This window comes from Zonotrichia leucophrys, chromosome 18, assembly GCF_028769735.1.
Source record: "Zonotrichia leucophrys gambelii isolate GWCS_2022_RI chromosome 18, RI_Zleu_2.0, whole genome shotgun sequence".
NCBI classification, from domain to species: Eukaryota; Metazoa; Chordata; class Aves; order Passeriformes; family Passerellidae; genus Zonotrichia; species Zonotrichia leucophrys.
In genome coordinates this window covers 11141778-11155866 of record NC_088187.1, presented here as the reverse complement: position 1 = coordinate 11155866, position 14089 = coordinate 11141778, and the positions used below count along the sequence as shown (strand labels likewise).

Here is a 14089-nt window from a genome sequence, read left to right as displayed (position 1 = left end):
GGTTCAGCCCCTGAGCAGAGCCTGGGGAAGGGTCCTGCTGGGGGCTCCCCCTCAGCACACAAAGAGCCACCCGTGTGATGTCCCCATCGCTGTGACAGTGCTGCTGGCAGCTCGTTAATGATTAATTAAGGGGGGGTGAGGAGTCGGGGTGGCTGCCAGCTCTACCAGCAGGGCTGTGTTTACCCAGCACTGATAACCCAGCCCGGGGCAGCTCCTGTGGGCACACAGAGCCCAGAGGGGACTGGGGCCCCCAGCTGCCACCAGCCACCCTGCTGTGCCCTGCTCCATGGCCTGGGGACACTGAAGGACACCCTGTGCTGCCGTGGCTGCTTGGCTGTGCTCAGCCATTGGCTTTGGGTGTCCTGGGTCAAGGAAAGGACAGGAGGAGCAGGAGGACGAGACTTTCCCACCCTCTGCTCGACCCTGCTGTGACACAAGAGGAAATTAGACGTGGAAAGCACAGCTTTATTCACACCAAAGGAAATAAGGGTGCAAAGGCCAGGGAGCAGCTGTGGGGTCAGGGGGCTGTGCAGGGTCCCCCACTTGCCACCCCAGGAGGGCAGAGAGGGCAGAGAGTCCAGGAGAGCTGCCTGGCCTGGGGACAGTGGCTTTGTCCCTGCAGCAGCTCTGGCATGGAGGGGACAGGAAGGCGCAGCTGGAGCACACTGACCTTGGCATCCTCCTACTCCTCCTGCTAGCTTTGCTCCTCTGCAGCTGCCTCCTCCTCTTCACCCTGACAGACAGAGGTTCACCCTGAGGTTCACGCTGTGCCCTGCCCTTGCTGGGGTCCCTGCCGTGGTGGCCAGGCTGTCCCATCCCCGTTACCTCTGCGGGCGCTTCCAGGCCTCTCCTCCGCCGCTCTGCCTTGATGCTGGCGAGGAAATCTTCTCGGGCCTGCTGGAAGATCTGCACTGCATCCTCCTGCTGCTCGGGCTGGGCCCGCAGGCGGTCCTGCTCCCGCAGCAGCCGCTCCTTGTACTTGTCCTGCAGGACCTTCTCCCGCCTGGCCTCCCGCTCGAACATCTGGGGGCACATGTGGGGGCACATGTGGGGGCACAGGGGACCCTGTGACACGGCTGGGCACAGCACAGGGCTGCAGGCAGAGGGTGGGCACGCTCAGGGGGCACATACCGTGGAGGTCAGGGTCTTCTCGTTCTTGCGGATGGTGCAGAGCCCCGGGGAGAGCTCCACGAGGGAGACATTGCCCATCTTGGTGGCACAGCTGACGATGCGCCCATTTTCCTGCGAGCACAGGCTGAGCAGGGGATCGTTGGACACCTGGGGACACGTGGGGGGTGACACTCGGCCCTGAGGTGATGTGAGGGTCCCAGAGGTGCTGGGGACCCACCTTGACGCTGAGGGAAGGCTCCTTCTGGTGGAAGAGGATGTCCCAGATGTCCAGGACGCCGTCCGACCGGACGGTGAAGAACACGGCCGGCTTCACGGGGCTCCAGCACGTGTTCATCAGGTAGGAGCTGTGGTACCTTCCAGCAGAGCCAGCCCTCAGCCACGCTGGCACTGCCCTGCCTCGGGCACAGCCCAGGGCTGACCAGATCCCACTGCCACCCGCCCTGGGGATGATTTCTGGCCGACTAAAGGCCCTCTAGTACTTCTCTAAAGGAGACCTACCTGGTCTCCATAATTGAGGATGAATCCATGAGCTCCTCAGTCCAGATCCGAGCAGTCCAGTCACCGACTGACAGGAAGACTTTGGGGAAGAAGGGGTTCCTGGTCACCCTGTAGACAGCCCCGATGTGGCTTCTGAAGATGTTGGCGATTTTCTCAGGCGGTGTCTTGGCATCACGATTGCAGGAGATGATGATGCCCTGCTCTGTGCCCACCAGGAACTTGGTGGGCTGGGGGTGGGAGCAGGAGGGTGCAGCTGTCAGCAGGATGGAGACCCCATGGTGTGGGGGGCAGCAGGGGATCCCAGAATCCTGGACCCACCACCACGGTGGGTTTAGGGACTGAAACCCCTGGGCTGGGCTCCCCCTCGTGCCCAGGTCGGGCTGTGGGTGGTGGGCACAGGGACACTGACCAGGACGGGTGCAAAGTCCAGGGAGCTGGCACCCAGAGCGTCCTTCAGCTGATCTTGCCGGCTGATGTCCAAGACCAGTCTCTCGCTGGGCTGTGACATCTTGCGGATGTCCCACCACAGCACCTGCGGGGACAAGGCGTGGCAGGGGCTCTGGGGCTGCTCCCAGCACGGTCAGAGGTGCTGGCAGTCCTGCAGCTGCCCCGTGCCAGCCTGGGAGAGCAGGATCTTGTGCTGCTGAGGGGCAGGGCAGGCACAGGAAGCTCTTCAGGAGCCCTGAGGAGCCCCTTGCCCAGCTGCAGCCCCTCACCTGTCCGTCAGTGGAGCCGGAGAAGCACTCGGTGCCCGTTCGGGAGGGCAGCCAGTACGCTCCATACACGGGGTCCCTGTGGCTGAACTCCACAGGGGTCATCTCCATGGGCAGCCCCCCTTTCCTGGTGTCCCAATACACTGGGGAGGAAAAGAAAAACCCGTGCCCAGCTCCTTTCCTTGTCATGATTCCCCCACTGTCCAAGCTGGAACAGGGAGCAAACCTCACCCGGTGCTCCCCAGAGATCATCCAGGGTGGTGGGAGAGGTGGGAGCACAGCACCCATCCTGCTCATCCCCTGGATCCATCCATCCATCCATGGATTTCATCCCTCCATCCATCCATCCATCCATCCATCCATCCATCCATCCATCCATCCATCCATCCATCCATCCATCCATCCTTGTCATGGTGTCCTCCCCTCCCTGGGTGCCCGCTCAGGTGGGCACACCCCTGCCCACAGGTAAATGCCAGGGCTTCTCCTGCTCTCCCAGAGGCAGCACAGGTCCTGGCAGAGCAGCAGGGCTGGAGCCAGCCTGGAGCAGAGTTCACCCCTCACCTATCTGCCCGTTGTAGCAGCCTCCCAGCATGTGATACCAGTCCTTGGAATTGTACTCCAGGGTCAGCACAGGGGACGAGGGCTTGAGGGTGAGCTCTGGGGTGTAGGGTTTTTCTACAAGGAGGGATGGGTGAAAAGCAAAGGGTGAAGCCCCCAAAATCAGCCCCCAGCCCACCCTGCTGCCTCCACCCCGTTCCCTGACACAGCTGTGCAGGAGGAGGTGCCCATGTCACCAGGAGCTGGCCTGGGGACAGACCCTCAATACACAAATCTGCATCCCCACCCTTCTTTTTGTCCTTTTCACTCCAAAATACACCAGGTGTGAGGCAGGCTTGCACAAATCTCACCCCAGGTTCCTGCTGCCTCTTTCTTCCTTCAATACCAGCTGCACCACATCAACACCAGCCCCTCATGTGAGGCTCTGCTGCCCGGCAGGCTGGGAAGCCATGGAGGGTGATTTCAGTGCTTATTTCCCACTCCCAGCTCCCATTTCTCCTGGTTCTGCACTGAGGCTCCCCCAGTGACCCTCCCTGGGGTGCTGCCAGCCCCATCCTTTTCTCTGAGGCACAAAGTGCACCATCCCCTGTCCCCTGGTGGGTTTGCCCTTGCTGCCAGCCCCATCCTTTTCTCTGAGACACAAAGACCCCATCCCCTGGTGGGTTTGCCCTTGCTGCCAGCCCCATCCTTTTCTCTGAGGCACAAAGTGCTCCATCCCCTGTCCCCTGGTGGGTTTGCCCTGGCCCTTACCCACATCCCAGACGTAGGAATCAGAGTTCAGGTTCCTGCTCTCCTGGAAGTCCAGGCTGCAATAAGCCACGGCCACGGCCCTGTTGCCATCGGGGTGCCAGGAGAGGTGCGTGCACATCCTCCTGGGGTTGTTGGGGTCCCTTTGGGGTGACACACCGGCCAAAATGGGTCAGTTTGCAAATGCCTGGGATGAGCATCTCCCACAGGGAACTGTGGGAACCACAAGGAAACCAATCTGCAGCCCTCAAGCCTTGAGTGCAGGAAATGATTCTCCTGAGGGGTCGGGCGGGGGGAGAAGAGTTGATGATTTCATCCTCTTTCCAGTCATACCTTTCTAAAAATCCAGTTATCTTACTGGAGCTGACTCCTAAACACCCCTGATGTGGAAATTAACCTTTGAGGCACCAAGAACAAGGAGGAAAATCCAAAAGCACCATCAGGAGATGCTCAGAGCTGGGTCTGACCCTGCTTCCCTCCCCCAAGCGCCCTGGGCAGGGAGGGAGTGGTGGGGCAGGGAGGGTTCAGGTTTGTGGGGCTCTCCGCTCACAAACTGCACCAGAACCACCCCAAACCCACTGGAATTGAACTCCTAATGTTCTCCCATTTTTTGTGAAGGTGGTTTGACCCCACTGAGGCTCTGGTGAGTCCCCCCAGCTGTGCTACCTGATGACACAGATGATTTTGGCTGAGGGATGCTCCTCATCCTCATCTTCCTCCTCTTCCTCCTCAAAATATTCCTCGTAGATGTCGATGGTGTTGTTCTGCCTGATGTAGTGCTCCACCACCTGCAGGGACAGCAGGGCTGTGGCTCTGGGGGGCTCTGGGGGTCTGGGGGGGAGCAGGGCAGGCTCTTACAAAGCCGAGGCGCTGGATAGTCTTGGTGTAGACCTCTTCCCTCTCCACCTCCTCCCGGTAGCGCGTGGTCAGCTCCTGGTTCTTGGGGTCCACATGCTTGGGCCAGCCGCCCTCCACGTGGTTCACACCCCGGATGGTCACCTGTGACCGCTCCGTGTTCACCTGGACATGGGGACACGGGGGGACACAGGCCCTGAGCCTAAAATCTGCCCATCACACCATCCATCCATCATCATCCATCCATCCATCCATCCATCCATGGATTCCATCCAACATTTATCCATCCATCCATCCCTCATCCATCCATCCATCCATCATCCATCCATCCATCCATTCCCCCCGAGATGTCCCCTCTTCCCTGTGAGGGGATGTCCCTGTACCTCATGCCCGGCCAGGACAGGACCCTCCTGCACCGCGAAGTCCACGGGGTCCTGGGGGATGAAGTCTTCGGCCAGGGCAGGGTCGGGTGGGATGTTCACGGTGATCTCGGCCGGGAGGTCTGAGAAGACGCAGGGGCGGCCGAACTCGCTGCGCTTACGCGAGTACTCGTACTTGATCTCCATGGTGGGGCGGGATGGAAAGGATGGCGGGACCAGGGACAGAGGGCACGCCCTCCAAGGGAACCCCAAAAAGGACGGGGGGCCTCAGGGATGGAGAGCTCCAATGGGGGTGGAGGGCCTTGGGGAAGCCCAAAAGGAAACAGAGGCCTCAGGGAGGAGGAGAGAGTTCCAAAGGAGAGCGGGAGGCGCTGAGAGGATCCCAAAAGGGAGTGGGGGGCTCTGAGAGGATCCCAAAAGGGAGTGGGTTCTCAGGGATGGACAGTGGAATCTCGGGGAGCTTCAAAAGGAGAGAGGGTTTCAGGGATGAAGGAAAGGAAAAAAGGAATGGGAACCTCAAGGAGACCCAAATGTGAACAGAGAGCCTGGAGAGGGAGGATGCTGAAAGAGACGGGGAACCCCAAAAGGAAATGGGGTCTCTGATGGAGGACCCCAAAAGGGAGAGGGGACCCTCCAGAGCCCCAGAAGACTGTGTAGGCTGTGGGAATGTCCCAGAAGGGAACAAGAAGCTCAGAGAGTCCCAGACGATCCCAAAGGGAACAGGAACCTCGGCAAAGCCCAAACGGGAGCAGGGATCCCATGCAGGGAGGACCCTGAGAGGGCCTCAAAGTGCAGCGGGAGCCCCAGAGTGGAGCTGAGCCACAGGCACGGAGTGAGGAAGTGCCCAGAGTGAGCACGGACCCCGCGGAGGCCCCGGGACCCCGATGCGGCCGGGTCCCGTCCCGCTCCCGGTGAGGCCTGACCGGGGACGCGTTGCCGTTGCCAGGCAACAGCCTGAACACCATCACGTGACACCGTCACGTGACGCTGACCTCACCATAATGGCGGCGGCGTCACGCGACCGCCGCCATCTTGGGAAGGTCAACTCAAAACTGCCCCTAACACTGAATTAACCACCCAAAAAATTATTATCCCCCCAAAAAGCCCACACGGGAGACAGTAATTTAGTCCAAGTGTTTATTATCTTTCCTCCCAAAAGGGCACAAACAAATCCAGCCGGACTCCAGCCCCCAGCCGGAGCCCTTCGGTTAGTTCACATGCGGTTACAACAGCTCTTCTACCAGTACCGTTACATGGAAACGTTAAAAGCCAAAGAAATAAAAAAATCCCTCGGGATATTCCCCAAGGGGAGGGATGCTAGTCACGGGGAATATGGAGTGGGGAGTCAGGGATGTCCTGGCACTGGGGTGGGCACACACCACTGCCCATCTGCACCCTTTGGGGTCTGGGTGGATGGGGCAGGGGGTCCATCCCTGAACCAGGGGGAAGGGGCCTTTCCTGGGGTCCCTGTGCCAAAGGGCAGCCCAAAGGGGCAGGTTCAGCTCTCTCAGCTCCCCACCCTGGAAATGCTGGCTGAGCCTCCAGGGTGGCAGGTCCATGTTGTCCCACCCCAGGGATGCCCCAGCAGCTCCTGTCCCTCTCCCAGGGGATGTGTGACCACTCCAGGGCTGCAGGAGGAGGGGAGCCTGCCCCATCCCACACCCGCCTTGGGGGACCAAAAAGAGCCTAAACCCACCCCAAACCCCACTGCAGTGACCCCTCTCTGAACAGAGCCAGCACCTCCCAAACCCCGGGGGCAAAGTGAGGGAAAACCAGCAGGGCCAAAACATCCCAAATTCCTCATCCTGGGAAATGCGAGGGCCAAAACATCCCAAATCCCTCATCCTGGGAAATGCCAGGGCCAAAACATCCCAAATCCCTCATCCTGGGAAAAGCCAGGGCAGCTGGAAAGGGCTGGGGAAGGGTTTGGGATCACTAGTGGTTGGTGCTGCATTGCTAGGGGAGCCCCAGGGCAGCATGGCGCGGGGTTTGTGCTCCAGAACGTTCCACAGGGACAGGAGGAGCCCCCGCAGCCCCTCTGCGCTCCCGGGAGCCCCTAAGGCAGCAGGTGTGGGGCTGTGAGGGCAGGGGGTGCTGGGGGGCTCCAGGTTTGTCCCCCAGCCCCGCCGTGGCTCCTACCCCGTGCTGTGCTGTCCCTCGGGCTCTTTGGTGTCCCCTCCTAGGCCGGGAAGTCGCCGCGGTGCCGGATGTGCTCATCGGTGACCGCCAGGTACGTGGCCCTCATGCTCGGGGAGTACTGGGGGGAACACGGGGGTCAGCACCCCAAAACGGGGGTCAGCACCCCAAAACGCCCCCAGGGGTGTTCTCGTAGGGGTTAATCACGAATTAATCTGCCAGGGGGCATGGAAAGGGTCAGACCCTGCTCTCAGCCCGCTGAGGGCTGGGGGAGACAAGAGTCCCCTCCTCAAGCTAAATCCAGCTCTGCTTTGTCCCTTCCCAGGTTCATCCTCCACTTTCCCAGCTTCCCAGATTCATCCCAAATCTGCCCCCTCTCCAAACCAAAACCCTTCCAGCCTGTCCAGTTCTGCTTTATCCCTTCCCAGGTTCATCCTTCATCCCAAATCTGCCCTGGGGGTGTGTCTGTGGGATGAAACCTCCAGCCCCACCCCAGCATCAATTCCTGCAGGATTTCCCAGCAGGGAGGATCACCCCGGGCAGGCATTAAGGAAGATTATTCTGAGTTTGTTATTCTGGACTCGGAAAGTCTTTCCTCAGGGATCTGAATCCTGGGTGAATTAAACTGTTCAGGGCTGGGAGAAGAGCTCCAATTAATCCCCCCACTCGTGTCCGCCCCCCCTGGGAGGAGGCTCTGCCAGCTGCCAGGTCTGTGAGATGGGATCCAAACTTCCACCTGATGGAAAAAATCCTCCCTGGAGGGGAGGGACAATATTCCTGTCCAGGCAGCATTCCTGGGGCCACATCCTGGCTGGGAGGGATGGAGACAGGGACCAGCATCCCAACACGTGGGAGCTGAAAATCCTCTTGGCCTTTTGTCCCCCCTCCCTGAGCTCTCTGCACCCCAAAATCCAGGCAGGAAAAGGGGATGGAGGGAGGTGTGGAAGGGTGAGGAGGAGGAGGGTAGAACCTGGTTGCTGCCCCGGGGCTAAGGAGGGAGAAGGAAGTGGCTGAACTTACTCTTGATGGGCAACTTAGCTCCAAAATAATGGATGCAAAAAATTAAAAGAAATCACAAACAAAAAAAAAAAGAAAAAAGAAAAATAAAAGAAAAAAGAAGAAAAGAAAAAAAAAGACAAGGAATAAAAAATGAAGCAGCAATACCAGACAGGGCAGGATTAACGAGCAGGGAAATGGGAATGTGAAGGGATTGTGAGGAGCATCCTCTGAGAGCCAGGATGGAGAGGAAGCACAGGGAAGGGAGGGAGGGGACGCTCATTTTGGTGTCCCCAAACATGTGGTGGCCGTGCCCCTCCCCATGGGTGGCCGGGATTTGGGTCAGAGCCGGGCAGGAGCCACCAGGACCCCCCATCCCTGTCCCACCCCGCAGACCCACAGTGACCCCCAGGCTGTCACAAGGCTTTGTCCCCGGCCCCCCATCGTACCGTGGGGGGAGGAGAGCCCCTCCCGATGAGGGGCACGTTCTCATAGCGGGGGTTCCCTCCGAAGAGCACGGCCTGGTTCCTGGGGGGCACAGCGAGACCCCGTCACCCCCTGCCCATCACAGGGCCACGGCCATGGCACAGGGGGCTCGGGGGCTCACATGTACTCAGACACGGGGGCGTTGGACACGGTCTGTGCTGCCGGGGGCTGCAGGCTGCTCTGGCTGCCCAGGCTGCTGCTGTAGCTGCAGAAGCTGCGCAGCTGCCCCCGCGGAGGGCGGTGCGTGGCCATGCGCCGTGCTGCGGGGTTGAACGGGTCCTCCTCGTCCATGTCATCGTAGTCCCGCTCCCTGCGGGGACACAGCAGCGCTGGCATCACACCCAGGGTGGCAGAGAGGGGCTCTGCTGCAGTGTGGTTTTATGCTCTGTAATACTCTGAAGTAGTTTTGTTTTGTATCCCCAAATGGTTTATCCCAGACTGTATCCCCTTCCTTTACCTGTGTAATAATCCCTTTCCCTTGCTGAGATCGTCCCCAAATCCCCACCCTGGCTCTCTGTCAATCTCTCAGCATCCCATCCCCTCCATCTAGAAGCTTTGGTCCAGGATGTCGAGTGATCAGCCAGAGGCCAGGGCTCAGCCCCCCAAGCCTTGCCCTATATGCTGTCCTAAATGTCCATCCCCCAGTCCCCATCCCTCAGGGTCACTCATTGGTCAGTAAAATGTTCTCTACTTTGGGTTTCCACCTCCCTTTAAATGTAACCTTGGCACATCTCCCTCTCCCGGCAGGAGCCCCCTGAGGTGTGGGGACTCCTTTGGGACTGCTGGAATAAAACTTTGGATTAACCCCTGCTAAGAGTCGGCCCTTTATCTTCTACCTGCTGCAAAGGTGACCAGCCCAGGTGCCCTCAGCACCCTCGGGGCACAGAGAGCATCTCCCTGGTGTCTGGGACTCGGGACTGGCCGAGGGCTCCTGAGAGGCTCCCAAGGGACAGGGACAGGGCTCTCTGTGCCCAGGGGGAGGGCAGGGGGCACAGGGGGCACACACACCTCCCAGCCAGCTGCTGCCAGGCTCGTGGGGCCGCGCAGATCACCGTGGAGAAGGCGGCGGCCGCCAGCAGGGAGAAGAGCCCCAGGTAGAGCAGCCCCTCCACGCCGTCGTAGCAGATGCCAATGAGGCCATCCAGGTAGTCCTGGTGGGACACAGGCAGGGCAGCGCTGGTGGCACCCCAGGGGACCCCAGTCATGCTCCCCTGTCACCCCCTCCTCACCTTGTGCAGCCCCCGGCAGTCCAGCAGCGCTGTCAGCTGGTGCAGGCTGGTCTCCGAGGAGTTGAGGAGCTGCTGCACCCTCAAAAGGTCTTTCTGTGATAAAAGGGGGGGTCAGGCAGCTCTGGGGAGCAGAGGGAGGGATGGGGATCCCTGCTCCCCGCTCCTGTACCTCAGCTGTGGGGAAGAGGGGCAGCGCATACTGGATGAGCCCCTGGATCTGGATCTGCATGGTGGTCAGCGAGCGCTGGAACACGGTGAGAGCCTGCAGGGGGATGTGGGGCACAGTCACAGACCCCCCCAGGCCCAGGCAGCACCAAAGGGGGTGCCCACCCCCCCTGTACCTGCTGGAAGGGGCTGCTCAGGCTCTGGTCACAGTACAGGTAATAATGAACCACCTCTGCAGAGAGAAGGGGAACATCAGCAGGGGCATCCCGGGGCTCAGGGAGCCATGGGGGGACAGTGGCAGACCCCAGGTGGGTTTGGGGGTCCTGCCCATGCCTGCCTCCACCTCACAGCCAGCCCTCACCTGCGCTGATCTCATCATCTGTCTGGTTCATGATGAACTTGTCCGGGGCCACACAGAAGTCGCTGGTGCCCTGTGGGGACAGAGCGATGTCACCAAAGCCCACAGAGCTCATCACAGCCCCCAGCAACCTTTCCCTCCCGCCCCTCCTGCCTCAGAGAATGTCAGTGATGCCCACAGTGCTTGGCACAGCCCTGGGCAGCCCTTCCCTCCCCTCCTGCCCCACTCACCACTGCAGCCGCCGTGTCCACGGCCATGGAGGCCCAGCTGAGGACCAGCATGAGCAGCCCACAGCACAGCATCCTGCAGGGAGAGCAGAGTGGGCAGCATGGCTGGGGATCCCCGTGAGCCCCCCGAGGCCGTCCCCAGGTACTCACAGGAGCAGGAGGCAGCGGGAGTGCTTGGCCAGCCCCAGGCAGGCCAGCAGGCAGACGGTGAGGACGAGGATGAAGAAGAGCAGGTAAGCCAACCACCTGGGGGCAGAGGAAGGCTGTGTCACACAGGGGCACCTCCCCAGCCCTGCTGGCACATCCCAGGGTGCTGGGGCTCACCTGTAATACTCCACATAGGCCACCTGTCCCGACAGCTCGGTGAGGTCAGCGCTGACGCCCCGCCAGGCTGGCAGCCCCTGGAGCTGCAGGACAATGCTGCCAGCCAGCTGCTGCGTGAACTTGAGGGTCTGCACGTAATCCCCCCGCGAGGCCAGCAGCTCGTTCAGCCGTGCCAGGTGCTGCTCCAGCGCTCCCTGCATCTGCAGCGTGGTGCTGGCAACCTAAGGGCACAGGGATGGTCAGTGCCCTGGATGGTCAGTGCCCTGGGATGGTCAGTGACCCACGATGGTCATTTCCTCAGGATGGTCATTCCCCCAGGATGGTCAATCCCTGGGATGGTCAGTGCCTGGGATGGTCAGTGCCCCAGGATGGTCATTCCCCCGGGATGGTCAGTGCCTGGGATGGTCAGTCCCTGGGATGGTCAGTCCCTCAGGATGGTCAGTCCCTGGGATGGTCAGTCCCCCAGGATGGTCAATCCCTGGGAATGGTCAGCCCTGGGATGCTCAGTCCCCCAGGATGGTCAGTCCCTGGGATGGTCAGTCCCCCAGGATGGTCAATCCCTGGGAATGGTCAGTCCCTGGGATGCTCAGTCCCCCAGGATGGTCAGTCCCTGGGATGGTCAGTCCCTGGGATGCTCAGTCCCCCAGGATGGTCAGTCCCTGGGATGCTCAGTCCCCCAGGATGGTCAGTCCCCCAGGATGGTCATTCCCCCGGGATGGTCAGTCCCCCAGGATGGTCATTCCCCCAGGATGGTCAATCCCTGGGAATGGTCAGCCCTGGGATGCTCAGTCCCCCAGGATGGTCAGTCCCCCAGGATATTCAGCACCCACCAGCCTGGCAGAGCCCTGTGCCCCATCCCTGCAATGCTTTCCCCAGCAGATCAGCTCCCCCCACCCCTCAGTGCCCTCAGAGCAGCCCTGACCCAGCCCTGGCGGGGCACAAAGGTCCCATTCTGCAGGGTGACGTCACCCTCTGTGCCCGGCCAGCACAGCCACGCCGGGGCTTGGCCGGACGTCCCTCCTGGGGCTCCAACCAAACCCAGAGCAGGGACTGAGGCACCCGGGGGCCCTACCAGGGAGTCGATGCCAGTCAGGGTCTGGTTGGCGTGGTCCAGGGCATAGAGCAGCTGGAAAACGCCGTCGTTGGTCTCGCTGTTCCCGTAGAAGCCGACGCCAACGGCGGCGCTGTGGGCAGAGAGGGGACACTGGTGACAGGGGAGGGACACGCTCACCCTGCCACGCCTGCTGGAGAGGGGACACCCCCTGCTTTTGGGGGACAGGGCAGAGACAGAGAGAGGGGCAGGGACAGCAGCATGGTGGGAACCTGCTCCTGCTGGTGACAGAGGCCTGGGGACAGCCAGAGCTGTGCCTTGGAAGCTCCTCCTGGCAAACCCGAGAGATTGAGGGCGGAGGGGCTGGGCCAAGCAGATTAGGGGAATCCGCCGTGGCTGCGATTAAACCTTCGCCTCCAGGGCCTGTGGAGAGCTCCCTGCAGCTGCTGCAGAGCTGGGATGGAGCTCAGAGCTGGCTCCGAGGACAGATGTGCCCACGGCCGTGTCCTGGCCGGGCACGTGCCCACAGTGTGCTCACCAAACCCTGGTACAAAAAGAGGCTGCTGGGGGGGTTCAAAGTCCCCGGGAGCTGCAGAATGGATTCCAGCCATGCTGGGAGGGCTGGGGGAGCTGGCTGAGCTCATTAGTGCCGTCTCCCTGTCTCCCTGCTCCATGCGAGGCTCCAGGCAGCCATCTCGCTCCGCCCCGGCACAGCTCCCTTTGTCTGGAGCCAGGGTCGTGGCCAGGCAGCCAAAGGGGCCCGGGGCCCATCCTGCTCCCCCCAGGCCACCAATGCCGGGGGACACTCGGGGTGGCTGCCCTGGGCGTTCTCCCGGCCACCCCAAACCGAGGTGGGCTTGGGAAGCCCCCAGAGCTGGGTGAAGAAGAGTCCCCTTGTTTAATTGTTGTGGCTGCAATTAAGGTCGGGCACAAGGGAGCTGCCAGCTGGGTCACGCTGCCGCCCGCCATCTGCTCCGGGCTGGGATTAGCGACCGGCCCGGGATTAGCCGGGAATTCTGCACAGCCCTGATGGGGACGGGGCCGGGGCCGGCCCGCAGCTGCTCCCCGGGGCTGCCCCGGCAGCTGCGCGGGAGGAGGCAGGGATGGATGGATGGATGGATGGATGGATGGATGGATGGATGGAGCACGTTCATTGCACGGATCTAATTAAAGCCACTCGCAAAGGCTCGAGCGCAGAGTCCCTCGGTGACGGGGGGACAGCAGCAGGTCCCTGTCCCCGCGCTCACCAGCAGATGAGCCCGGCGGTGACGGCCATCCAGGTGACACAACACGAGTGGGGCCGCTTGCTCTCGGCGTCCTGCTCCCTCTTGCAGCAGCACAGGCAGATCAGGTACACGGTGAGGAAGAGGAGGTTGAGGCCGAGGCACACGGCGGCCAGCAAGCCCAGGACAAGCAGCGACTGGCAGGAGAGAGGGGACAGTGTCAGCCGCTGTGCCCGTGACCCGCTCGCGTGGCCGGGATGCGGCGGCGCTCCGCGCCCCACGGGACTGTCACGTGCGGAAGAGGAAGAAGTGTCCCCGTCCCTGTCCCCGTCCCTGTCCCCGTTCCCTGGCAGGGCCCCGAGCCGGGGGTGCAGCGGGGCTATGGGGGCACCGGGACGGCGGCGCTGCCCCCTCCCCGTGCGGGGTCACGGCGGGCCGTGCCCCGGGATGCCGGGCGGCTCCGGGAGCGCGGGGCGGGGGCAGAGGAAGCGGCGGGGCCGGGAGGGGAGCGGCGGGGCCGGGGTGCCGGTGCCGGCCGGCCCGGGCCATGAAAGGCGCTTTGTGCGCCGTGAGATCAGAGCCGGCGCCGGGCACCGCCGTGGGGGCGGGCGGGGGGCGCGGAGCGAGCGGGACCGGGCGCGGGGGGCGCGGGGAGGGCGCGGGGGTCCCGGGCCGGTACCTGCTGGTAGTCGGGGTCCTGCGGGCGGAAGGTGCTGGGCACGGGCTGCAGGCGGGGGTCGCGGTGCGGGAGCCCGTGCAGCCAGGCCGCCCACCAGGGCGCCAGGTAATCGGCGCGGGCGGGCCCCATGGCGGGCCGGGGTCGCCGCGCTGCCGGGCGGGGGGCGGCGGTGCCGCCACGCCGCGGGCTCTGCCCGCCCGCCCCGCACACGCCCCGGGAGCCACCCCCCGGTACCGCCCCCCGGTACCGCCCCGAGCCCTGCGCCCCGCCCCGGGCCGGGACAGAGCGCCGGGACAGCCCCGCCGAGACAGCCCCGCGACACCGCGCCCCGAA

At 62.5% G+C, this 14089-nt stretch overlaps 2 protein-coding genes across 4 annotated transcripts; both read right to left on the bottom strand.

Moving 5' to 3' along the window:
- Window positions 1–444: 444 nt before the first annotated feature.
- Window positions 445–5756, bottom strand: DNAI2 (dynein axonemal intermediate chain 2). 2 transcript variants are annotated; one of them, XM_064728514.1, is made up of 12 exons: window positions 4886–5756; window positions 4506–4667; window positions 4314–4435; window positions 3651–3790; window positions 2904–3017; window positions 2346–2485; window positions 2039–2161; window positions 1630–1937; window positions 1349–1484; window positions 1132–1278; window positions 826–1023; window positions 445–733 (listed from the first exon to the last, which is right to left on the bottom strand). In XM_064728514.1, exons 1-12 carry the CDS (start codon window positions 5066–5068, stop codon window positions 695–697), a joined length of 1812 nt encoding a protein of 603 aa, XP_064584584.1. In that variant the 5' UTR covers window positions 5069–5756; the 3' UTR covers window positions 445–694. The 2 variants fall into 2 exon arrangements, with proteins under 2 accessions (XP_064584584.1, XP_064584585.1); XM_064728515.1 differs by having other exon boundaries at window positions 1630–1856.
- A 249-nt stretch (window positions 5757–6005) lies between these two features.
- On the bottom strand, window positions 6006–13965 carry TTYH2 (tweety family member 2). 2 transcript variants are annotated; one of them, XM_064728667.1, is made up of 14 exons: window positions 13757–13965; window positions 13102–13274; window positions 11876–11987; window positions 10804–11024; window positions 10630–10725; window positions 10483–10555; window positions 10256–10325; window positions 10071–10126; window positions 9899–9991; window positions 9730–9822; window positions 9509–9651; window positions 8622–8810; window positions 8464–8542; window positions 6006–7139 (listed from the first exon to the last, which is right to left on the bottom strand). In XM_064728667.1, the coding sequence occupies exons 1-14, from the start codon at window positions 13883–13885 to the stop codon at window positions 7062–7064; spliced, it is 1605 nt and encodes a 534-aa protein (XP_064584737.1). In that variant the 5' UTR covers window positions 13886–13965; the 3' UTR covers window positions 6006–7061. The 2 variants fall into 2 exon arrangements, with proteins under 2 accessions (XP_064584737.1, XP_064584738.1); XM_064728668.1 differs by having other exon boundaries at window positions 8628–8810.
- Window positions 13966–14089: the final 124 nt, after the last annotated feature.

Bases quoted from the DNA above. Each gene is read 5' to 3' on its own strand.
- TTYH2 (XM_064728667.1), bottom strand. From the start codon at position 13,885: ATGGGGCCCGCCCGCGCCGATTACCTGGCGCCCTGGTGGGCGGCCTGG. The intron at 11,988-13,101 runs GTGAGCGCGGGG...CTCTGCCCACAG, and splicing joins ACCGCCGGGCTCATCTGCTG to CGCCGCCGTTGGCGTCGGCT. The intron at 10,726-10,803 runs GTGAGCCCCAGC...CTCTGCCCCCAG, and splicing joins GCCTATGTGGAGTATTACAG to GTGGTTGGCTTACCTGCTCT.
- DNAI2 (XM_064728514.1), bottom strand. From the start codon at position 5,068: ATGGAGATCAAGTACGAGTACTCGCGTAAGCGCAGCGAGTTCGGCCGC. The intron at 2,486-2,903 runs GTGAGGGGTGAA...TTTCCTCCCCAG, and splicing joins CTGCTACAACGGGCAGATAG to TGTATTGGGACACCAGGAAA. The intron at 2,162-2,345 runs GTGAGGGGCTGC...TTGTCCCCGCAG, and splicing joins CCGGCTCCACTGACGGACAG to GTGCTGTGGTGGGACATCCG.